At 42.7% G+C, this 25,896-nt stretch overlaps 1 protein-coding gene across 1 annotated transcript in view; it reads left to right on the top strand.

The window, feature by feature from the left end:
• ARHGAP32 (Rho GTPase activating protein 32) overlaps window positions 1–25,896 on the top strand; it is a 104,523-nt gene that overhangs the window by 56,585 nt on the left and 22,042 nt on the right. Inside the window, exon 11 of the mRNA XM_081113980.1 lies at window positions 13,332–13,413. Within this exon, the coding sequence (XP_080970106.1) occupies window positions 13,332–13,413 (82 nt within the window). The remainder of the gene's footprint in view (window positions 1–13,331; window positions 13,414–25,896) is intronic.

Here is a 25,896-nt window from a genome sequence, read left to right as displayed (position 1 = left end):
ATGTCAGATAAACTTCTTATCTCCATTTCATTCATCTCTTCTTCTGGAGAACTATCTTGTTCTTTCATTTGGGGGTTGTTTTTTGATCTCCCCATTTTGGATGCCTGTTTGGTTTGTGACTATGTAATAGGTAGATCTGCTATGCCTCCCAATCTCTAGTGAAAGACAGTTATCTGTTTCTGACTAATTAGATCTGGTAAAGACTCAAAGCCTCCAGAGATCTGCCTCTGCCTGCAGACTGATTGGATTTATTCTTCCCTCAGGCAATCATCCACAGGTGTAGCCAGAGGTTTCCCAATAAGGTGGGTCAACTGTCTTCCTCCCAGGCAAAAACCTCCTGGATAGCAAAGGTCTGCCTGGAAAGATGACCTCTGCAGTATGAGGGAATGACTCAGCACAGGAAACTGGGGTGCCTACCTTATAAGATCTAAACCTAGAGCCCCAACCCTGGCCTCTGTTCACATATCTCCAGTCACAGCCCAAGGTGTGGTGCACACGAAATTTTGTGTGTTGGCCCTTTGAGAGGGTGACTGCATATCCAGCCATCTATCCCTGACAGACAGTAACCCTGCAGCTTTTGATAGCCAGATGTTATGTGGCACCTTTCTCAGTTCTGGTGCTCTCTGCTGGGGGGCCCGGCTTGGGGCTTAGACCCAGAGTTCTCAGTGGCAACCCACACAGCTGACATAGTTCTTCAGAACATCAGTTGCTGTCTGTGGGAGCCTGGCCAGACCTTTTGCGCCTCCTCCCTTCCTACCAGTCTCTGTGCAGTCTCCACTTTCCATCCTTGGTTACCAAAGTTTTCTCCTTCAGTTAATTATTCAGGATAAAAAAGGAAAAAAAAAAGCCAGTTTATATGCTAAAGGGATTATTAGATAAATTTGTTCTTTATATAAGAACATTTTTTTATGTGACTCCTTTTAGAAGGGTGATAATTTGATTTTTAAAATTTACGTAATGTAAATTGTCTGAATTCCTGGTGTTTCATATATTCTGGTGTAGATGGATGATACAGGTTTGGAATGCAAATAATCACCATCTTTATTTTTGTGAGATTGTTTTGTTTCGAAGGTTCATCTACTTGCTAGGACTACCATCACCACATACTGCAGACGGAGTGATTTAAACAGCGGAAGTTTCCTTTCTCAGCCTTCTGGAGGCTGGAGGTCCAAGGGTCAGGGTCGGTTTCTTCTGAACCCCCTCTGCTTGGCTTTCAGGTGTCCCCTTTTTGCTGTCCTCACATGCATTTTTTTTTCTTTGTGTGCACACATACTCAGTGTTTTTGTCCCTGTATCTTAATTTCATCTTAGAAGGACAGCAGGCAGATTAGAATGGACACACCTAAATGACCTCATTTAACTTTAATTGCCTTTTTAAAGGCCCTACCTTCAAATATACTTTGAGATGCTGGGGGCTGGGGCTTCAAAATACGAAGAGGTTTCAACCAGTCATGAATGGCTAGGTGGTTGAGGTCTCCTTTGGGGCTGGTGTGAAGGCCCTCAGGGACTCTCACTTAGACTTGATAAGCAGCAGGGCCCTCCCTGAGCCAGGCTGGCCCTCTGGCGAGGGCGGGCAGAGCTTGGGGGCATTGGCCATGACTGCAGACTAGGATGTTACAGAGATTAAGCAACCGTGGACTTCAAAGCAGTGGGTGCTCAGTCCCGCTGCTGTCCCAGGTGCCGAGGAGGCCAAGCAGAGCAGCATCCGAGAAGTTGTCCACCTCGAGCTCACAGGCTGGTGTCAGGCCTTTTTTCATTTATGACAGAAGGCCTTCCTGGCACTGGGCACTGTGCCTCTGATGCGGTACAAAGGGACAGGCAGGCCCTGGCGCTCTTCTTGGGACCTCGCATAAGAGTGGAGGCTTAGAGGCCAGAAAGCTCCCTGTCAGGCCCTGGAGGAGGTGGCTTTTGAGTGCTGAGCCTTGTGTATGTCTTCTGAGGACAGGATGTCCACATGCCCCAGGCGGACTGGCCAGACATGGAATAGCCGTGGGACTGGTTGGCCAGCTTGACCAGTTCTGGTCCCGCAGATGGACTCTGTACACTGGGCTCTGTGAGTAGACCAAGGGGGAAGCACAGAGACAGGAAGCCATATAGTGCGGGAGGAGACAGGGCTTGATTGGCCTTGAGGTGGTCTTCCTGAGGATCGAGACCCGTGAGAGCAGACCACTCCCCAGAGAGTGACGGGAGCTAGGATGTGGCCGCTGCTTCCCAGGTGGAGGCGACTGAGGTGTGCTGCTCTCACAGCGCGCCCTCAACCGGCAGGTCCCAGGGATCCCCACCGGCAGGGCTGCTCCACCGGATGTGCTTTGACATTTCACATGGACTCCACTTGGTCTCTTGTCTCGGTCACGTGGTTGCTTATCTTCTTTCTGGCCTGTTGTCAGGGCATGACCAGGTGTGGCAACTGAAGCTGCACCATGGCTGGGTTGTGACTTTACTTTATTACTATTTTAAAAAATAAATAATAGACCTTAGGTTTTAGTACAAATTTACAGCGTAATTGAGTAGATAGTACACAGTTTCATATAATACCTCCCCAGACACACACAGTTTTTCATATCATGAACATCTTGCTTTATAATTCATTGAACAAAATGCCCTGTGTGCCACGTACTTAACCCCTCTCCCCTCCTGACCCTGAAAACCACTGATCAGTTACTGTCTGCATGGTTTTGCCTTTTGTAAAACATCATGTGGTTGGAATTCTACAGTATGTCTCTTTTTCAAACGTAGAAAAATGCATTTAAGCTTCCTTCATGTCTTTTTATGGTTTGCCAATCTCTTCTTAAAATATGGTTGATTGATTGACTTAGAGAGAGAGAGAGGAGGGGAGAGAGAGGGAAACATCGATGTGAGAGAGGAACATCAATCAGTTGCCTGCCATACGCTCCTGGGCCAGGGATTGTACCCACAGCCTGGGCATGTACCCTGACTGAGAATAGAACCCACAACCTCGATGTGCCCTGACCAGCAATTAAACCCACCACCGTTCAGTGTACTGTTCGGACACTCCAACCAACCGAGCCACACTAGCGAGGGCAGTGATGGCGAACCTGTGACACGCGTACTCATTTTTTTGGTTGATTTTTCTTTGTTAAATGGCATTTAAATGTATAAAATAAATATCAAAAATATAAGTCTTTCTTTTACTACGGTTGCAAATATCTAAAAATTTCTGTATGTGACACGGCACCAGAGTTAAGTTAGGGTTTTTCAAAATGCTGACACGCCGAGCTCAAAAGGTTCTCCATCACTGAGCTAGGGCTTGATGCGCTCTCTCTCTCTCTCTCTCTCTCTCTCTCTCTCTCTCTTTTTTTATCACTCTCTAATATTCACTGTTATGGACGTGCCAGAGTTTATTATTAAAGGACTTCTTGGTTTCTTCCAGTTTGGGGCAATTATGAGGAATGCTGTTCTAAATGTAAACACCCATGTGCAGGTTTTTGTGTGGATGTAAGTTTTCAGCTCCTTTGGGTGAATACCCAGGAGTGCAGCTGCTGGATCCTACGCAAAGCCTCTGCTTAGCTCTGTAAGAACCCAGCTGTCTTTCAGCGGGATCGGACCATCTTGCATGTCTATAGCGATGCTGCTGCTTGGCTTTCTCACCAGCATTTGATAGCTGTCCGTGGTTTTGGATTTTAGCCATTCTAATAGCTGGGTAGTGGTATTGCATTGTTGTCCTAATTTGCATATAAGTTGGTCCAAGAAAAAGCACTTACTAATTAATATACTAAAGGTGCTATCCTGCCATCTTCATTCTTCCATTACCAATACTTCTCTCCGTTCTCCCTTCCCCAGATTCTGAAACTTTAATGTATTTAAGAATCACTAGGGGAACATGTTAAAATATAAACCCCAGGACCTAATCCCCTCCATTCTGTCTCAGTGGCTGTGGGATGGGATTCTGGTCTAGGTGTTCCTCAGTCCAGTCTCCTAGGCTCAGCGCTGACTCTGTGCTATAGGTAAACTCCGAGTCAGCCTGTGCGTGCTAGAGATCGGCATTTGCCAAGTTCTAGTCTGTGCGTTGCTTTAGCCTAAGCCATCATTTAGCGGTGGGAACAGAAAGATTAGTTCATCCCCGTGTTTAAATTATACCATGACTCCGTGTCTTTTCTTAAACTCTGGGAGTAGGAAGTGTTATATTCACTATAGTAATTTGAAATTCTGAAAATCTGTCCTTTATTTTTTTGTCTCTTGAAGAGTATTGAATCTTTTGTTTTCTGAGGTGTTTCATCAGATAATGTACTTTAGCCAAAAAATACACTTTGATTTTTTTTTTTTTTTTGACTAAATGGCATCGGCTTTTGTGGCTGCCTGTAGACTCCTGTTGGAAACAGGAGGTGAGTGTGTGGAAAGCCTTCTCTTCGGAGTTTAAAGGCATCACACAGGTATAACGTGCTGATGTCTTGGTTTGTCTGTTTTCTCCGGAAGCCACAAGCATCAGAAGGATCTGAGAACCCAGCTACAGCTGGGTATTCCTAATCAGACTCTTGGGTGGGGGTGGTGAGCGGGGTGGGGACAGAATCTGAATTTATCAGGTTCCTCAGATGAAGGGCAAAATGTGAGAACCACTGATCTCGCCTCCCCTTGTGTATCTTGTGCCCAGATCAAACAAGAAATCAAACACAGTTTAGCAAATGTTCTCTTCTTCCCCAGAAACATCTTCCTTACAGCACATTTGGGAGGTTCACCTAGTGCAGTGGTCAGCAAACTGCGGCTCGCGAGCCACATGCGGCTCTTTGGCCCCTTGAGTGTGGCTCTTAAGCCTTAGGAGTACCCTAATTAAGTTAATAACAATGTACCTACCTATATAGTTTAAGTTTAAAAAATTTGGCTCTCAAAAGAAATTTCAATCGTTGTACTGTTGATATTTGACTCTGTTGACTAATGAGTTTGCCGACCACTGCCCTAGTGGATAAATTTCGTTGAGAGATGGACAGGATTTCATGCACCTTGCGCTTCCCTGGTTCTCCACCGGGTGGTTGAGGACCAGCTATTTATTTTATTTCTCAGTTACCACAGGCTGTTCTGTAAGCGCTTTTGTGCACACGTCTCAGAGAAGCACGTCTTGGGCAATAAACATGTTCTTACCTCAGGAGTTTAATGTGGTTCCAAATAACTTAATTTCAGAAAGGTATTCTTTAGGCGAAATGGAGATATTCGGAAACCTTGCCCATTTGTAGTAGTGTAACAGGAGAAGGCCGTTTGCCTGGTTATTTATATGAAGCCCGTCATCTGTTTGTACAGAATCCAAAGCTGCACTTTTCATTACTCAAAAATCAAATGGAGCAGAATATTTCCTTTCCAGCTCATTGACGGGGATTCGTGTACTGTAATTTTTCATCTGTAATGTTATATAATTTCAAGGGAAGGAGAAGTATGTGACACTACAAGCAGTAGTGACTTGTAACACTTTCCGGGCGGTTCTCAGATGAGCTGTTCTGTTTTCGCCTTTAGTTCTCACAACTCTGAGAGAGGTACCATTATTGTCTCTGCTTTACTGATGAGAAAACTGAAGCAGACAAGAATTAAACAACTCGCCAGTGCTACTCTGCTGTTTAGTGCCAGAGCTGAGAAACCTAGGGATTCTGGGCAAAGAACAGGTCATAGAAGTAAGTTGATGAACCAGTTGTGGCTTCTACTTGTCTACTTGTGTGAGTCATGGGTTTCTATAGTGAAGCAGAAGATAGTGGATCATCTGGGCCTGAACTGTCATTTAAAAATTCCAGAATTCCAGAGATAAAGGAATTTAGGTACAGTGTTCTGACTCACAAAGACAGTAGGTAGTGGTGTAGCCAGGACCAGAACACAAGGTTGGTGAGTTCCAATTTTGTATTTTTCCCTCCTTGGATCACAAAAACATGTATATTTTCTTCTATATTTCTTGTTGCTGGTTTTATTTTTCTTAGCGGTGCTATTAGCAGCTGCCATAGATTTAACGTTGTTCCTTGATAGCTTTTTGTTAATTTATAGCATCAGAATGTGTCCTGCCAAATGATGTTAACATTCAGTTTCATGAAAACTGTTTACTAAATGGCTCAGAGCAATAGTTCTTAACCTCATCAATTTTTATAACCCTTTGTTATGCTAAGTATTTTCTAAGCTCCTTCTTTAAGATTCCAAAGTGAGACGTACAAATGATATAAATGTACAAATGAAATAGCTACCCACAAACACAGTTTCAAAAAAGGCAGCATAATTTTTCACATATAATACAATGAGGAAAAAAGGAAAGTAATTTATGTATTTAAAATATACAATATATATTTAAAATATAAATACTGGGGACAACTCTGTGAGAATCTTGTTACAGATTAGCAGCATTAATGTCAGTCAGAAAATATAAACTCCATTTATTTATTTTTTTAAACTCTATTTATAATAGCATTAAAATATGAAATATTTAGGGGTGTATCTGAAAGAAAAGAAATGAAAGATCTGTTTACTGAAAACTATACAACATTTCTGGGAGAAGTCAAAGAATCTATAATAATCAAAGCATAATGTGCTAATTAGACTGGATGACCTTCCAGATGAAGCCAGGGCTGCGAGGGAAGCCCAGGTCCCGGGTACCGGAGGGAAGCCGGTGCCAGCAGCTGGGGGAAGGAAGGCCTACTCTTGCATGAATTTCATGCATCGGGCCTCTAGTATCCAAATAAATGGAGAGATTCATCCTGTGTATGGGTCGGACATCTTTATATTGCCGAGGTATCATTTCTCCCTAAATTGATCCCAGTCAAAATCTCAGCAAACTTCTTTTGTAGAAATTGATAAGCAGATGAAACAAGTCGTATGAAATACAAAGGACCTAGAATAGAACAACTAAAACAGATCTTAAAGAGAACTAAACGAACCCTAATTGAAGAGTTACTATACAGAGACAATATCAAGAGAGTGTTTTCTTCTCTTGCATCCAGTGGCCTCTGTTGGCTTCCTGCAAAAACGATATTTCATTACTCCTCTTACTTAAACTCTCCTCAGGATTTGATTAATCTTTTCCTGACACGTCCCTCTCTTGACGGACATGACACCACACTCTTACAGTTCCTCCTATCTTCTCAGTCTTCTTTCATGTCGCATCCTCCTCTACTGGACCTGAAAGTTGAGGGTTGGGCTGCCTTCTCATTCTACCCGCTTTGTCCTAGACTGTCTTACTCTCTTAGCTTAAAATGCCATCAGTACGCCCAACTCCCAAATGTATATCCTGATCCCTGACCTTGTTTCTGAGTCTCAAGAATGTATGTTCTATTGCAAGAGTAATGTTTTCAGGAGTGGAAATCAGGGAGCTGGCATTTAAGGTTTAGTAGAAGTATAAATCAGGCAAAGAAACCAGCAGCAGTGTGGTATTTTGGGGGTGTGAGTGGGGGAGTGAGGAGCAGGGGAGGTATAAATAGGACTGTCTTTAAAAAGCCCAGTGCAAGAATGATTAGACCATAAGCAAATGGAACCAGAAACTGGCAAGTAAGGAATTGAGGGAATTTGTTTCTTCTTGGTCTAATCCTCTTAAAAAAATTTTTTTAGTTACAACTCAACGGAGATGATTAAGAATTCTGACTCAGTGCCCTATCTGGTTTAGCTCAGTGGATAGAGTGTCAACCTGTGGACTGAAGGGTCCTGGGTTTGATTCCAGTCAAGGGCACATGCCCAGGTTGTGGGCTCAATCCCCAGTAGGAGGCAGCCGATCAATGATTCTCTCTCATCATTGATGTTTCTATCTCTCTCTCCCTCTTCCTTCCTCTCTGAAGTCAATAAAAATATATCTTTAAAAAATCTGATTTAGTTACAAATCTTAAGAGACAGACTGATTGACTCCTAAACTTGTGGGCTGATCAAGACAGGATGGAGACCCCAAAGAGCAGGGGTTCTCTGAGAAAGTCTGGGGAGTGGGGAGACATAATCGGCATGTCACATGTCTATGAATGTTTCTCTGTTTGAATCTCCTCAGTGATGTGATTCTTCTCCAGCAATAGAGAGGCCTGCAATCTCTATCTGACTCAGTTTTGCTTTGCTGGATTGGTTTGGCAGAAGGTTAATATTGCCAGGAAATGAAGGGTACTGATTTTATAAAAACTTCAAGTGATCAATCACTGTGTTCATCCTGGGTATAAAAGCAAAGAGATCTGAAGGGAGATAGGCACCGTGGTGGGGGGGAGTACAGGAAGGCAGGGATGGGAAGTCTCTGAACTTGAACTTCACTCATTATGGAATGTGAACATTAGAGACCTGGCTGGGTAGGAAGCTGTCCTCAGAAAATGAGGAACTTGGAACCTCTGCAGCCAAATGTTTTCCACTGATGAAAATGCCTGCATATCCCTAGAAGCAGTGGCTCTCAACCTTCCTAATGCTGCGACCCTTTAATACAGTTCCTCATGTTGTGGTGGCCCCCAACCATAGAATTATTTTTGTTGCTACTTCATAACTGTAATTTTGCTACTGTTATGAATCGTACTGTAAATATCTGATATGCAGGATATATTTTCGTTGTTACAAATTGAACATAATTAAAGCAGAGTGATGAATCACAAAAACAATGTGTAATTATATATGTGTTTTCCGATGGTCTTACGCAACCCCTGTGAAAGGTTCGTTCGACCCCCAAAGGGGTCGCGACCCACAGGTTGAGAACCGCTGCCTAGAAGCAAGAGCAGTACATTACTAAGCTTAATTAAAAACATACTTTGTGATGCTTATAGCCCTAAAGTTTCACTAGCTGTAAACTAAATAAATAAACCATTAAAGTAGGAATTCCTGACAGAGTTCGCAGTAAGCACATTGTGATGTTGAAATTCCTTTTTAGATTTTGGTCGGTGACATCCCACAGTTAGGCACAGGCTTTCTCCTTACGTAGCGATCCGTTTACCTTCCCTCTGCTCCCAAGGCTCCAGGCTTATTTTATTGCAGTAGCTTCGTACCCAGCACTTCCTCTAGGCTGTACCAAAATGGTTTACAGCGCCTTCTTTTCTGTAGCCGGACCTGTGTTCTGTCTAATGTGAGCGCATCCTCGAGGTCGAAGATCAGCAGGATCAGGACAGGGCCTGTTCCCTTTAGCTCTCTCCTTGTTCTCCGAGCGCGGATTCCTGTCAAGTTTCTCGCAGCCTGTTTCCAGGGCAGGCGCAGGACCTAGAAATAGAATGGATTAGTGGTGAGCTGGAGCCAGCGGTGTGATTGTTAGGAATTTTGTAGGACAGTTATTAAACATAGCCGTTATTAAACGTTAAAGCACATACATTTACAGGTACACGAATTATTATGAAACACAAAGGGAGTAAATACGAAAGGCATGCTAGCTACTTGACTGGTATCTGTGCCGATGACTTCCACCTCGTGCCCATGCACTATATGGTCAAAATACTGCACAGCAGGCTGTCCTGCATCCCTTCCCTACGCCGCATTCAGTTGTGTTAGGCTGGCAGCTCCAAACCAGCCAACTCCATAAATCAAGGCCTTTCCTCCCTGAAGAGCCTGTTGTTAAACATGTTTACCCTTTGGTCCACGGGCCGACGCTCCAACCACTGACCCAAACCGGCCAGTAATGGGGTTTGTTCTTTTCCTACCTCCTTAAGGTGTAATGTTAGGTTTTTATTTGTGTATTTTCCTGGTTTCTTGAAGTAGGCCTGTATTGCTATAAATTCCCTCGTAGTACTGCTTTTGCTGCATCCCAGGAATTATAATACGTCGTATTTATTTTCATTTTCATTCGGCTTGTTGTATCTTTTGAGTTTTTTGGGTTTTTTTTACTTCATCTTTGACCTAGTCATTGTTCTGTAGCATGTTGTTTAATCTCTACATACTTGTGATTTTTTTCAGCTTCCTTCCTATAGTTGATTTCTAGATTGATACCATTTTGATCACACTGAATGCTTGTTATGATTTTAGTCTTCTTAAATTTATTAGACTTGTCTTCTGTCCCAACATATGATCTGTCCTTGAGAATGTCCCATGTGCACTTGAGAAGAATGTGCATTCTGTTGTTTTGGATGGAAATGTCTGATACATCTACTAAGTCCAGCTGATCTGTGTCATTTAAGGCCAGTGTTTCCATGTGGACTCTGTGGGGGTGATCTACCCATTAACAGTTTCTCCCTTTAGGTCTATTAATAATTGCTTTATATATTTTCATGCTCCAAAGTTGCATGCATATATGTATATGTATATGTATGTTTATATGTATATGTATATGTATATGTATATGTATATGTATATGTATATGTATATGTATATGTATATGTATTTGTTGTTGTGTTTTGTTAATCCTCACCCAAGGAGATTTTTAAAAAATATTTTTTTATTGATTTCAGAAAGGAAGGGAGAGGGAGAGAGAGATAGAAACATTAGTGATGAGAGAGAATCATTGATTGGCTGCCTCTGTATGCCCCACACTGGGGATCAAGCTCACAACCCAGGCATGTGCCCTGAATGGGAATCAACTGTGACCTTCTGGTTCACAGGCTGATGCTCAGCCACTGAGCCACGCCAACTGGGCTCCATTGATTTTTAGAGAGAGTGGAAGGGAGGGGAAGAGAGAGAGAGAGAGAGAGAGAGAGAGAGAGAGAGAGAGAACCCTTCGGTCTGTGCGCTGACAGTCTAACCACTGAGCCAAACTGGCTAAGGCAGGTGCTTATATATTAATAAATGTTATATGTTCTTGATAGATTGTCTCTGTTATCATTATAACGTGTCCATATTTGTCTCTTTTACCTTTTTTTTTTGTCATGAAATCTACTTTGATATAAAAATGACTGCATCTTCTGCCGGAACCGGTTTGGCTCAGTGGATAGAGCGTCGGCCTGCGGACTGAAGGGTCCCAGGTTCGATTCCGGTCAAGGGCATGTACCTGGGTTGCGGGCACATCCCCAGTAGGAGATGTGCAGGAGGCAGCTGATCGATGTTTCTCTCTCATCGATGTTTCTAACTCTCTATCTCTCTCCCTTCCTCTCTGTAAAAAATCAATAAAATATATTTAAAAAAAAAAATGACTGCATCTTCTTTACTCTGGATGCCATTTGCTTGGAGCATCATCTTTCACCCATTGACATTGAGCTTATGCTTGCTTTTGTAGCTGAGAAGGTTCTCCTGAAGGCAGCGTGCAGTTGGTCCTGTTTTTGTTGTTGTTGTTGTTGTTATTGGTTTTTTTTAAATCCATTCTGCTACTCTATGTCTTTTGATTGGTGGTTTTCCTTTGTAGGTTACTGTCTTTTCCCCCTTGGCTGCCTTGAATTTAGAAACGAGGCTAGCTGCTTTCACACAGTTATCTAATATTATCCCCATTTTGACAAATGTAGAAACTGAGACAGAGGATCAGAAATTTGCTCCAGATCACAGCGCCGTAGCAAATGCGCGAGCTAAGTTTGGAGCCTGGTCTTTTCTCCAGAGCAGATTGCAGAAATGTTTACAAATGGAAATGAATTAGACTTTTATGGAAATAGTTGATAGTGAGGACACTTAATACACACTTGCAAAAGGTGGTATTATGTGCCATGAATATGTGCCTAAGGGAGGAGCTGGAGCCCTCTAGGTCTTCTCGCATCCGACACACTGGGAGAATAGTGGATAACAGTGTGTGTGTGTGTGTGTGGCGGGGGGTGGGGGGGAGGGCAGGGATTTACTGTGTGTAGTTTCCTTACACTGTCCCCTTTAATTCTTATAACAGCCTTTATGAACTCGGTGCTATTATTACGTTTAGATGAATAAACTGAAGCAGAGAGGCTTTGTTACAAACCCGATGGCGTAAGTGGCAGTCGGAGAGCTGACCCCAGGTGCTGTTACTCTGGAGGCTGTGCTGTTAACTGTTTATATCACATGCCCTCTCGTAATGACTGATTTGTGTAAGAGAGAATGGGAAGGATTTGTCACACTGATTCTTATCTCACGTCGATTCTTACCTGGCTCTAACCAGGCTTGTAAGAATTTCTGCTTGTTTAGTTAAATAGGAAGCCCAATAAAATGTCATATAGAATAAAACACATACTGAATCCCAAATTCAGATCTTTCAGACAAAACTGATCATTGTTAATAACCCCCTTTTAGCTCATGATAACTGGTTACATCCTTATAATTTTAAGAACAACCATAAAATATTGATCCAGAAATTGGAATGATAATGCAGCCAATGAGTGCGTGAGAATAATCCTACACAGATGGGAAGGCTGCAGCTCAGAGCGCGAGGATGAGTCATGGTCTTGGAAGACGGTCGCACGCTTCCCCAGTGTCTGTCAGCAGAGGGATGTGCAAAGTGATGTGATTTTCATGTTTTAGCCTTAACATCTGCTACATGGCAGCTCGATTATATTCCTCTCGAGGGAAACATCTATAAACATGGGTAGAGATTGCCTTTTTACTCATGTCTCCAGGCTGCTTCGCTCTGTAGTCATTCTGTTGGCTGCACTGTACAGTCTCCCTGGGTGACTTGGTGCTCAGCGTTTTCCCAGGATTTGAGCTTCTTAGGATTTGACCTCTGCCACGAGTAATGCTACCAGGTCAAAGTTTCTCAAAGCCAGATTCTGTCACCCCTGTGGAGATTGGCTCTTTCCTCTCTCTTCCTTTCTCACTTACCTGCACACCACTAGTTCTTCAAGGACAGTTAAGAACCAGGATTTTAAATGAGCAGTTGTTTAACCAATTTACTTTAGTTTTGTCACTTTTTTTCATGAAACGTGGAAGAATGAAAAAATTTGGAAGGTGGCTTAGTGTAGGTTTCCATAAAATCATAGGGAAGATAATAAATAGAAAAATTCATAGTAGAGATAGTAACACAACTAGATTGAAATGTCAGCAGAGTAAATTATTGAGAGGTAAAAATGATAACTACTACATGTATAGGTTAGTACAGCCGTGGGCAAGCTACGGCCCGCGGGCCGGATCCGGCCAGTTTGAAATGAATAAAACTAAAAAAAAAAAAAGACCGTACCCTTTTATGTAATGATGTTTACTTTGAATTTATATTAGTTCACACAAACACTCCATCCATGCTTTTGTTCCGGCCCTCCGGTCCAGTTTAAGAACCCATTGTGGCCCTCGAGTCAAAAAGTTTGCCCACCCCTGGTTAGTATCAGACTCAGTATTTTAATTGGTGTGAAAAAGTGTGGAAAATTAAAAGCTAAAACTTAAAAAGCGGACTCAGCTATTTGGACAATTAAAACACATAGCTCTATACTCATAGCAACAGATGGTTTCATTGTTTGTTTGTGTGATTGGTATCATCTGTGATTTAGTCTTGGAATAATAGGGTCAGTTGGGAGGGACTGTGGAGTCATTACGGGAATTGAATTGGCGCTGTTCACACACTGCTCTGCTCTCTGGTTTAGAATATCTCTCTGCTGCTTTTCTCAGGTGGGACTCTTCCCTGGACACTGTGTGGAGTTAATTAATCAGAAGGTCCCCCAGTCAGTGACCAACTCAGTGCCAAAACCAGGTGAGTGCACTCATCAGCGTGGTATTCTGCCAACTGCTTAAACATCCAGACTTCCTCTTCTAGTCAGGCACGTAGCTTGTTTTTGCAATACTTCGTATTTCTCGACATAATATGCATTCTTAGTTTTACGTGGCTTTGATTTTAAGTGATTTTTTTTATTTATTTCTCTATTGGTCATTTTACCAAAGTTTACGCGCATTCAAAATTTTAGACAACTTTAAAGAACTCTTTGCTCCACTAAGCTTTGTCATTATTTGTTTTTACAATTATATAGTAGGAATATAGCTTCTTAATGAGTAAAATGATAAAAGAAAATACTTTCAAAGAACTGACAGGGAAATAGAATGATTAGCTGAAACTTAATAGATGAAGGGGATGTATAGTTTATTGGTGCTTGTGAGTTTCAAAACTATTTTAAACAACATATCTTATATAAGCATATGTATAGTGCACTATAAATATGTGGAATTTTTTACAAATAATTAAAGCAGTGTTAAAGTTTTGGGGTGAAATCTTGCCAAATCCTACAGAGTATCTAGTCTGGAACTTTTTAATGTAATAGTGTGGTCAGTACTCTGAAATTATTACAATTTAACATCACAAATTTATTGTGATTTCTTGTACATTGTTTTACACAGTTTTGCTCTACAAGCTCAACTTTTATTAGTTATTAAGCCTCATCTTTGGTCATTTTGCCTCAGAGACATACTGTAAAGTGAGTTTTTAAAAATTAGTTTAATATTGGTATTTAACTGTATCAATCAAAGACTTTCTCGTGTTTTGAATGAGAAAGTGACATTTCCAATTGTGATAACTTCCAGAAGCTTTTAAGACGTGAGCAAGTTAACCAGTTATTGGTATTTCTGGGAAATGGGTTTCTATGAATAGACTTGCATGGCATTGTTAATTCTAAATCAGTAATGACGCAGAATGACAGCACCCCTTCAAAAGCTCCTGTCTTCTCTTCTGAGAGCGGCACCCCAGGGCTGTCCTGGGGAAATGTGCCTTCTTGATACATTTTGTAAAGGACAATGTGAGTTCTGCCAGCCTCAAGCTTGTTTCACACTTTAAAACGGTCTCTGCCTGTGATTTATTTTTACCACGGCCATCTGTCCCTGCTGGATGCCAGATCTGAAAGATGGAGCTACAGTTTGCTACTGAAATGCAAAGCTCCCTATATTCCGGCACAACAAGGGCGACAGGAAGCAATTTCCCTTTGGAGCTCTTCTTAACGTTCCCAAATGTTCAATTATTTGTGGACGTAAAAATAAAATTAATGGGTCGCCATGTCCTGCTGGGAGTTTACTGAGCAGTGGGTCTACTTATTGATTTCTTCCTTCAAGTTCTTCATGCTCCCAACTATTATCTCTTCATTTATTTCTTTTGTGCATTTCTCTGTCTCCCTGTTCTTTTACACGTCAGTTGCCAGTTATGTCCTTTGATACTGACTCACACATCCTCTCTTTCAGGTTTGGGTACTTTCTAGTGACCTGTCTTAGAGTTCACTGACCCTTTCCTCTGTGTAGGCATCTCTCAAGGCACCTAATAAGTCCTTACATTCTCAGCTCATGTATTTCATTTCTAGGATCAACATTGGGTCTTTTTTATAGTCTCCAAAGATGAATTCCCCCATCTTCTGACATTATTTACCTTTTCCTCCGCAAAGAAAGAACGAGGAGTCGGGAGAGGGAAGGAGAGGGTGAGGAAGTGGGGAGAAAAGGTGAAGACAGAAGAAAAGCAAAGCTTACTCTTGAGGCATGAACTTCTAAAAATGAAGGACTAGGGAATTCAGACAAACCTTCCTTGAGAAGGGTTAGCAAATTTGGACCGAAATGAAATTCTCTCTTTAAAGCATTTGAGAATTAATAAGGCAGTAAGCAGGCACTGAGTAAGACTAAGCAGAAGGAAATCCGGTGGAGTGTGATGATGGAGACATTCTTTCCCTCCTGTATCTGCTGGTAGAGTAGAGAGTCATTGCTGGGGGCGGGGGGGCGGGGGGGGGGGACAGAAATTGGAGCTCAGAGCCCAGGAGGGCATAGTTGCTGATAAATGCCCCAAGCTTTGAAGTTGGGATTTTTGTGGAAATTGAAAACTGATTCTAAAATGTAGATGGAAATGCAGAGCCGGAAGTACTCCAGACCATTTGGAAGAAAAAGAAAGTGGGACACTTACTATAATAGACACCAAGATTCATTGTGAAAGCTTCACTAATTAAGATACTGGTATTGACATAAGGATTGACAGTTAGATCAGTGGAACAGAGCAGAGTTCAGAAACCAGCCTGTGCACACAGATCCTGATTTACAGTAGAAGCGGCGTTGGCCAGCGTTGTCAAGAGGCAGTCATTTCAGTAAATGGTGTTAGGTCACCTGGGCAGATTTTATATCTGGTCCTTATTTAACCCCATACACAGAATCCTTTCCAGGAGAATTATACATCTGTATATGAAAGGTAAAACTACTGAAAGAGAATGCAGTAGACTGTCCTCATGCCATATTTTCATGATCTTAAGTTAGGTATAATGGAAAAGCTTAGTAATTAAAATTAAAGTTCAGACCACTGTCATAATATGCTATGAAGATAGTGAGGAAGGCAAATCACGAAGTGGGGACACACTGGCAGTGCACGTATCTGAGAAAAGTCAGGCAACCAGGCTGTGGAAAGAAGCAAATAAGAAGGGGACAGATACACTGATTTTTTTTTAAATGAGTGAAAACTTGCACAGGTACTTCACAGTAAATGTCCCAAATGCTCAATAAGCATGTGATAAGATGTTCAACATCGTTAATCTTTAGGGAAATGCAAGTTAAATCCTTATTGCCTCATATACACACACCCACCAGAATGGCTAACATTTAAGAGTAGCAACACCAGAAGTTGGTAAGGATATAAATCAGTGGGAATTCTCATACCCTGCCAGTGGGACAAACATTCTTTATACACTCTTAGGTCTATATAGAATGTTCCTAGCAGCCTTGTTCCTAATTGTCAAAAAACAAGAAAAACTCAAAGATATGTCCGTAGAGGAGTGGGTAAATAAAGGCATGCCCATTCAGTGGACTTCTCAACACCAGGGTCACTGGAATGGCTCTATGGATGAGTCTTGCAAACATAAACGCTGATGAGGAAGCCTGGTCTCCATGCATGATTACACCGTGAAGTGCCATCAAGCAGAGAGAGTTCAAAGTCACGGAGTCTGAGCCCATTCTGTGGTGATGGAAGTTACACAGTCCTTCACGGGACCCACACAGTTCGCTAAATATGAGAGAAAAAAAGCAAGTGACCTCTCCCGTGCCATCGGCAGCTATTCAGTGACAGCAGAGTGCCTTTCAGTCCGCCATATATTTTAGCTTCTCATTTTGAACTAATGGGAGTCTCAGAGGAAGTCGCCAAAGCAGCCCAGAGGTCCCATATACTCAACTTCTCCCAGTTGTCACGCTCACACAACTACGTATATAGGACAGTATCAAAACCAGGAAGTTGGCATTGTTCAATCCTGGTGAGCTTAGACTACAGCCGGTGCTCCAATGTCGCCAGCTTTGCACAACCATTTTTCTTACCACGCATTTCTAGGTGGCAGAGCGAGTGCAGCCTTTTGGGGTTCAAGTTCAAGTTACTGTTATGAAGTAGTGCTGCAGACCATTGTGGAGTTGATTTATCCCGCCCTGTGTTTGTAGGTTGGGTTATATGAGGGGATGATGAGTTGTGCGAAGTGTTCCCAGGACAGCTTTTCTACAGCATGGATTTCCCCTCCTCCTTCTTTCTGCCTTTTCTTCAGCTTTCTCTTTTCTTTCCCCTTCCCCTGCCTCACCCCCTCCCTTGCAGTCTCCAGTACTGACCAAGAAAACGGTGGGAGGAGGGGTGCTTTTCATTTAAATTTTCACAAAAGAAGGGGGGCTTTGAGTTCTCCACTCTGAATAAACATAAGCGCCTCATTTCGTATACACAGCAAAATGGGAACCTCCACAGCCTTTGCATTGGTCAGAATTAACATGTTTTTTTGTTCTGCCGCATAGTAGAGTTCTCTGTGGCCTTTCATATTTTAAAATCACATCAATTCACTGTTTTTTTTTCCCCATTGTGCTCTACCATTTATAGACAATTTTGTATTCAGAGCTGTATTTGGAGAGGAAGGGAAGAGGGAGTTTGATCTGTAGCGGAAGACGTTGGCAGGGTCCTGAGAAGGACCCTAAAGATCTTGAATCAGGCAGCTCCGACCTGTGAGGCCTGGCAGTGGCTGGATCCTTCTGTCTTGGCTTCCTCTCCCCTGTGGTTTGGGATCTTGGAATCGGCTTCCTAGGGTTGTAATGAAGACTGTTTGTCAAGTGCGTGGATTGTGCCTGGCACCGTGCAACGCTACTGTGTTTATCAAAAACAAGTTCCTCAATGTGGATTTGCAGGGGTGTTAGTAAAAAGTCATTTGGAACAGAAAATACGTAAACCTCTTCCAATTAATTTATTTCTTCAAGTAATTCTAATAGGGTTAACAGTGCCTCGTATAAATATTGACTCTCTTAAGTATTTACATAAGTCGAGTTACACTTTTAACATTTGGTCAGTGTGTACAGGAGGAGGCCATACGCAGGAAAATTTGTTTCTAGATTTTCAATTCTGAAAAAAACAACACCAAAACTATTATATTTTACCCTGAGATGCTCAAGAGAGTGCTGTCTGTCAGGATTTTTCACACAGAGGCAGTATGCATGGACACTTTTTAAAACATGCTATTAGAACAACTGCAGCTTATCACCAGCAGAGATATTAAAGGGCATGTTTTCCCAGCCTGCTGCTGCCAGTGTGAGGAGTCAGCCTTTTACTGGCAGTACTTCCTGCACGATCCGATCCATGGCTTCTCTCATTTACTGGGGCCTTCAGTGCCGTCACTTTCCCTGGATCCACTTCTCCCGACCGAACGGTGTAGCTTTGAAAAGAGTAAAAACACCACCGAACGTCAAGTTCTGCTGGGGGTTCTGAGCAGGAAGTTCACCTGGTGAGGCCGAGGGGACGGGTGGGGCTGGGCCGGAGCAGCCTGTTTTGCCAGTGGGAGTGCAGGCGGGCGGGGCGCTTGGGGGGAGGCTGCAAGGCAGGACCTGCTGAGAAGGGAGGACTCAGCCCTGCAGGCAGGAGCTCTTACCCCCCGCACAGGGGGCGAGGCTTCCTAGGAACTAAAAGCCGCCGATGGGGGGGCCTGGAGACAGACGGAACGGGAGCCCGCGAGCCTGTGGGGTCTGACTCGGAAAGGTCTGAGCAGGCGATCACGCTTCATTCTGTCGGCGGCTGCGTAGACTGCAGAGCTGCTGTTTCCCGGCGAGTCCCTGCTGAGTGCAGTCATTTGGAATAATCTTAAGTATTGATCCTCAAGCCTGTGCCACAGCAAAAGGTAAGGCTACCTCAGCTAAATTCAGACGTTCCCTCCAACAGCATCTGGAACGTTTCACGGTGACTGTTTTTGCATTTTATTTGGGCACATGTGTCCTTGGTGGCTTTTAAGTGAATGGTTGGTGAGTGTTTGGAATGTCTAGAAATTGCTTAGTTGAGCCTTCATGCCTGTAGAGGGATCATTATTTCTTTGAAGTAGGCTGTACCACATACGTACTGGGCAGTGTATCTCTCTCCTAGTTGGGCATTACCCATTTTTCTATTGGAAATCAGCTTCTTTCTTAATGTTTTCTAGACCTTAAGTTAATGCACGAACGTTTTTATGATGAAAAGAGCCTCCCTGTGCTTCACAAGCCACCGGTACAAATCATATTTAAATCTTTTCCGGGCGGGTTAGTGTAGCACAGGCAGCACAGATTTACTAAAGAGGCTGCGCAAATTAGCAGGAGGAAGTCACCCTTCTGCCCTGTTACCTCCCGTGTTGTGTGTTTTTTCCTCGTTGGCATTGGTGAGGCTCGCCAGCTCTGTCCATGAAATACTTGTGCTAGTCTGTTTCTTCCTGCAGGGATTTCCTGCCACTGAGGCAGCAGTCCGCGTCTCTAGGGACCTGCTCTAGCCCTTTCATGAACATAGCGGGGACACCAGAGTTTTCTCTGAATCAGTCACAGGTCAGCCCTGTTAAGAATTTGAGCACCCCTCCCCACCCCCGCCAGAAAAGTTCTACTGTTTAAATGATACCAATATTTTAATTTTCAAAACCGTAAATGGGGGGGATTTCACATTTTAGAGCTCTTTTTCATTGTCAACTTTAAAAACCCTCTACACTTGTAGCTCATATTCATGGTTTGAGACCAGAATTTATCTCTTTTACAGTATCGTGTAGTAATTAATACTTTATAAGTATTCAGCGGAAGAGAGCAGAAGTCTGCGGTTTCTGAGGTCTGGTTTACATTGAAGAGCATGACAGGAGGAAGGGCTGGAAAGTGACTGTGTGTGCGCCTTCCTGATGGTCCCAGCCCTGACTCAGGAGGGACACCCAGGGCCCATGGAGCCTGGTTTGCAAAGCCTCGGGTTCTGGTTAGCTCTGTGCCATGCAGGATCCTACAGGTTCTCAGACCAAAGGTCAAGAACAGCTGCAGTCATCAAAATCACCCCTGTGGATCGACACTTCCTGAGTGAGCGCTTGGCCTATCTGTAACTTCATGAAAGCATCATAGTAACCCCGAGTGATGTGTATTATGGTTGTCATTCTCACTGCGTATTTGCGGGAGCTGAGACTTACCTAGGGAATTTGCTCAAGACCTTGCAAATTAGGAAGCTAAGGACTCAAACCCTCAGGTCTGTCCGTCCCAGAAGCCCATGTCCTTGTTCCCCAAGCGGAAGGTGAGGTCTTGGGTAGGGCAGATTCCAAGACGTTTGCTTTCGGTAGAGTCTTCATCATCAGTTCAGTGCTCTCAAATATAGAAACGTTTCCCTCCAGCTCCTGAAAGAAAAAAAAAAAGGAAAAGAAACAAACCCAACCCTTAGAAGCAAACAAAAACCACGTACCTAGCCGTGTTCTACCCCAAACTCCACAGCTTAAGGAAGTGCAAGAGTGTGTGACATCAAAGGGAATATGATTTTAGTCTAATTAAAAAAAAAAATTCAAGACAAGAGAGTTTTCACACTGTTAAGCTTAAGGTTCTAAGTTTTCAGATAAATTTCATAAGAGGAAACTTGTATATACATGTCTTCCTGGTGTAGCACTAGTTTTTTGTTTTTTGGTTTTTTGAAATATATTTTTTACAGAGAGGAAGGGAGAGAGAGATAGTCAGAAACATCGATGAGAGAGAAACATCGACCAGCCGCCTCCTGCACATCCCCCACCGGGGATGTGCCCGCAACCCAGGTACATGCCCTTGACCAGAATCGAACCTGGGACCCTTCAGTCCGCAGGCCGACGCTCTATCCACTGAGCCAAACCGGTTTCAGCAAGTTTTTAAACTTCTGTCAAACAGTGCGAGTTCATCTTAGAAAAATAGGAACCCAGATCATTTTAAAATCCTTGGCAGAGTTGCTTGTATAGCCGATGTCATATTCAGCCTCCTAGTGTTGGGATCTGAGTGTCAGGAATTCATACCCACATCTTGTTTCCTCCTACTCGCCTCTGCTCAAATGCAAATCCTTTTTGTTCTGTATTTAGAAGTGCATTAGTCAGTCTTATATAACTGAGGTGGTAAAGTCACCACGTTAAATTTTGTTTTCACTTTGCTCTTTTTATAAAGTTAAGGAACAACACCAATCACTTATTATTTAAGTGTTTAATTTAAAATAAAAATCAGTATCAGTTTTACTGAGGAAAATGTATAGCTTTTTTATATCTCCCTAAAAAGGCACGCAAGCTAAATTTGAACCTTCTTTGATATTTATTACTGAAATGTGTAGCGCCTGGAAAAGCAAATGTATTATGTAAATAACAAGAGTGTTTTAACCTGTGACCGGTTTCCCCAGGGAACGGTGACTTCTAAGGTCTGACGTAACACGCCATCTCTAGTTTATCACTCTGTGTATTCTAGGAAGGGCAGCAACATGACATGCTTTGGTTTCATCCTTAAGTGAGCGGAAGAAAGGTCCATTTTTATTCCAATACCCAGGTATTTTAGTTAGCCACCAGTGTGTCTGGGTACATAGGAGTGGTGCTGGATAATCTAAAGAAGCATTACTAGTAGTGGCTCACTTTCTGCTTTTCTTTTTTTCAAGTGAATGGCTCTTCTCTAAAACTTACTATGGATTTGTGTTGTGATCCCTGCTGTCATCCTTTTGCATTTCAGTTAGTAAGGGCTTTAGCCCGCCCCGGAGGAGTGGCTCAGTGGTTGAGTGTGGACCTATGAACCAGGAGGTCACAGTTCGATTCTTGCCCAGGGCACATGCCCGGGTTGTGGGCTCGATCCCCAGTATGGGACCTGCAGGAGGCAGCTGATCAATGATTCTTTCTCATCGTTGATGTTTCTATCTCTCTCTCCCTCTCCTTCCTCTCGGAAATCAATAAAAATATATCTTCTTTTTTAAAGGGCTTTGAAAATGCCTCCTCTTCTCTCTCATGAGTAAGTGGAAGCCAATTTGATTAATGTGATTGTTAGTAGCTTCCTAGTTTTTCAGCCAAGAGCCATTACTGTCCGTGTTATTTTTAGTTCAGCATTGGGTGGACATGACATTTCTCAAATACCTGGTGTCCTCCCTCTGAGGATGGAATGTGCAGATATCAGAGCAGTCCCCACTCCAGAGCCTCATCCCTGTGCTGGCCCCAGAGACGGTCCCCGGGAGTCGCGTGCAGCTGTTACGGCACCGGTTGGAGAATTGTGCGTCTCTTCTCCTCCCAAGCTGCTCATAATACAGTGATAAAAATGATTATGTACTTTCTTCCACAACCACTTCAGCGCGTATCAAGATTTAACACTCAAATTTTCCTAAAGACTTTCTTGGACATCTTGAGGGGGTGAGGAGAGATGACATCCAAGGCTGAAGCTGCTGAATTCCCGCTCTGAAGCTTAGATTGCACGCAGCAGTTCCCCGAGAGGCAGGAGGGGTGTCCATTGAGCACTGCCCTGGTGGGATGCAAGTTTTCCAAAGGCAGAACCTACATAGATAATGTTTACCTTTTTTTCTCTCTTCCTAGAGTGAATTCTTAAACCTCATTCAAAAATTAACCTCTATAAAACATTCAGCATCTATATAGAAATAATATTATAAATGACCATTATATTGTTCACCAGGGTCTTCCTAGCAAATAAATCAATGAAACAAAAAGTGGCGTGTTGTATGGCATGAATAACAGTTGCGAATGGCTTTAACAATTAAAGAAGATAGTACGATTACTCACTAAGTCCTGGAAATAGTATAAGTATGTTGTGTGAATTAGTTATAAAAGGGCTCCTTACTACTCTTTTAAGTTTTCATGGGGGAAAATGCATAATTTAATTTAAAAAGTGCTAAGCCTAATAATATATTATACATGAAACAGTAGCATTTTAAATGACCTTTCTATCTTAAGTTCTTATGCCAGCCCTTTCCAAGATGACTTACCCTAATTTATGTTTTTTTGACACTGCCTGCCAATGAAGTTTTAAATGGTGGCCTTTTTCCCTCCTGATAAATTTTCCTAAAACAAAGGTATTTTCAACAGACTTTAGAGCTTTCCATGCTTTATACTTTCTCAGTATTTCATGATTTCTCAGCTGACAGCTAGAATTCATAAATTACTTGGCGAAATTCCTTTTTTTCTATTTTTAACCTGTAATCTAACCTGGTTAATTGCCCTGTCTAAAATCTTACAGCAAGTTTTTGGCAGAATCAGGACTAAAACCTTTATCTTCACATTTTCACTTGTTCATGCCTGGCCGGTATGAGGCATGATTGGACGGACGGCCTGCATCAGACTTTTATTTAACTGCAGCAACTTTAATATACCCTATTGGAGCTGGAGTTACCGCGGCTCCTGAAGATCCAACTACGAGCTTCAGACTTTTATTTATTATTGGGAAGGTATAAAAGCTTTCAATTATTAGGCTATTGGTTCAAGGATGTATTTCTAAATCATCAACTAGAATTGCTAGCATTTTATGCTTACTGAATATTTTTACCACATACAAAAGCTATGTATTTAGATATTTCAGGATAGTTCCAGATACACTAAGGAAAATGGATTGAAATATGAGAATTAGGTCATCTTGAAAATTAGATCTGGAAAACTAGAGAAGAGAGGAAAAGTATAAAGTGTCGTTATTCTGATAACCTTAATTCCATTTAGAAGTCATTACATGAATGTAATGGGAGATAAAATAGATTTTTATTTAATAAACCATTCTATGAAAAACTATTATGAACTGAATTCTAGTGATTAGATACTGGTTTATATTTTGAGTTTAAATCATTCAGAGAGTGATCCTAACACAAAGTGAGTATAAATGAGCTATTGTTGGGGCTTGATCCCTGGTCAGGGCACATATAAGAATCAGCTAATGAAAGCATAAATAATGGATATTTCTTTCTTTTTCTCTTTTGTTTCCTTCCTCTCTCTCTCTAAAATCAGTCAGTAATTGAAATAAATAGAAATATGGCTGAAAGCAAAATACTCTACAACCCAGCAATCCTACTCCTGATTGAGGATGCCAGAGTTCTCTCCCTCGTGCCCAGTGAGACACTGAATGAGATTTTTCAATGAATTATTGATGGTAATAATAAAAACTTGGAAACTCTCTAAATGGCAGTCAGCAGGAGAATGGAAATATAAATTGTAGTATATCTATATATATAAAAGCCAAGTGACCGGATGCCAGAATGACCAGTTGCTTTGATGTGCACGGTGGCCATGATCAGCTCCCCCACCCCGATCGGGGGCGGGGCCAGCTGGCCAACTGCCTGCGGTCCCTCCCCTTGGCCAGCCAGCCCCGATTGGCCCCAATTGGGGCTGGCTGGCCAGACTCCACCCGTGCACAAATTCGTGCACTGGGCCTCTAGTATACCTATAAGGGAATAGCTGTGCCTGGGTCACCTTGGTCTCGGCTTGCCACCACTGTGATGGGGGTGTGTGGCAGTTGAGAAGGGAGCCCAGTTTGCAAGGTGCAGCCCCCGCACCTGCTGCCACCTATTTCCTGTGGCTGCTGAAACTGCAGCAATGTGGCCAGGAGGCTGGAGATACATCTTCACTGCTGCTCCCAAGGCTCCCCTGGTCTGAGCACTCTCGTAATTGGGGAGAGAGCCAGGTATGGGTGCTGTTTGCGGCTGCTGCTGCCTCTCTTATCCTCTGCTGGGCTGTGTGGTAAGGGCTGTACCCTGACTCCTCCAACTGCTGCCATGTTGGTTGGGGCTGTGGGTTCACCTGAGGTGCCTGTGGGTTCTGTTCTCTCTCTTTACCATTCTGCCTTCCCTCCATGTGCCAACACACTCACCTTCAGATGTACAGCTGTGGGCACCTTTCAAGAAATCTCTTCACTGAGCAGAGGAACCTGGGTTGTGGGATAAAGGTCCTCTTAGTTGTAGATAGATGGGAGGGGAGATGGGTACAATGGGGTCCACTTGCTCTGGGGTCTGATGCTCACAGTATTTCAAAGTATACAATAGGGACTTAGAATTTGGGAGGATAAGAAACTCTTAAATATCAGTTGCCTGTGCTTCTGTCCCCCTCTGTTAACTTTCTTCCAAATGGTCATTTAATCTGTGTTTGAAAACTTTGAGCAAAGAAGGATTTGTGTACAATTGTGAAAATCCATTTGACATGCTACACATTACACTCATACTCGATTGTTACCTGGGTTTGATCAGGACAACCTCTGCAGGTATTACGCATCCCACCCCTACCCTCTCGTTCTGTCAGCTTGACTCTGAATTTGCTACAGATCTTAGAATGTGATGCATGTAATCAAATAAGCGTAATGCTGAGGCCATTAACGGGCACCAATCATCTTTCTTTAATGTCCTGAGAAATTAGTTCAAAACAGTCTAGGAGGTTTCTGAGACCAGATTTAGAGAACTCTAGATTAGGTGAAGTATTATGAGAAAGAAAAAATTCTTTGGCTTTGCTAGAGAAATGTTTTACTTGGGTAATTTAAGACACCCAGTGCCCCATTTCTCCGTGTCAAAGTTCACTGGGGCTCACTGAGCTGCCGTGAGGGTAGCTCTGTAAACTGGATATTGGTGTCATAAAGATTTGTGTTGGAGATACTGTGTGTCATACTGTTAAAGCTTTTAAGTACTGGGAAGACCGGTTCGGTTGGGTTCGTCTCAGGTTTGAAGAGAGATTGCAGATGTAAAATCTGTCATATCTAATATGGAAGCAGTCACATTGGGGCACATGTCACATTTTAACACTAGAACAGGAAAATGGAATATAAGTCGGAGTGATTTGCTTTTGTCTAAGTATTGCTGGTGCTTTATTGTTGAGGTATTTTTTCTGTGGAAGTGGCGTTATCATTTTCATGTCCCTAATCCAGCATATTTGGTAGACTTTGACCTTAAGACCCGTAGCTGCATTGCAGTCTCCTCTGTTGAAATGTTTTATAAGCACTTGACTGTCTAAATCCAAACTCCCACTCTGCCTCCTCAGTGGAAGTCTCATGAGATTGTTGA

The sequence above is a fragment of the Myotis nattereri genome, assembly GCF_964212035.1.
Source record: "Myotis nattereri genome assembly, chromosome: 19".
NCBI classification, from domain to species: domain Eukaryota; kingdom Metazoa; phylum Chordata; class Mammalia; order Chiroptera; family Vespertilionidae; genus Myotis; species Myotis nattereri.
The sequence above is the reverse complement of the archived record's forward strand: the minus strand, read 5'-3'. Positions and strand labels throughout refer to the sequence as shown.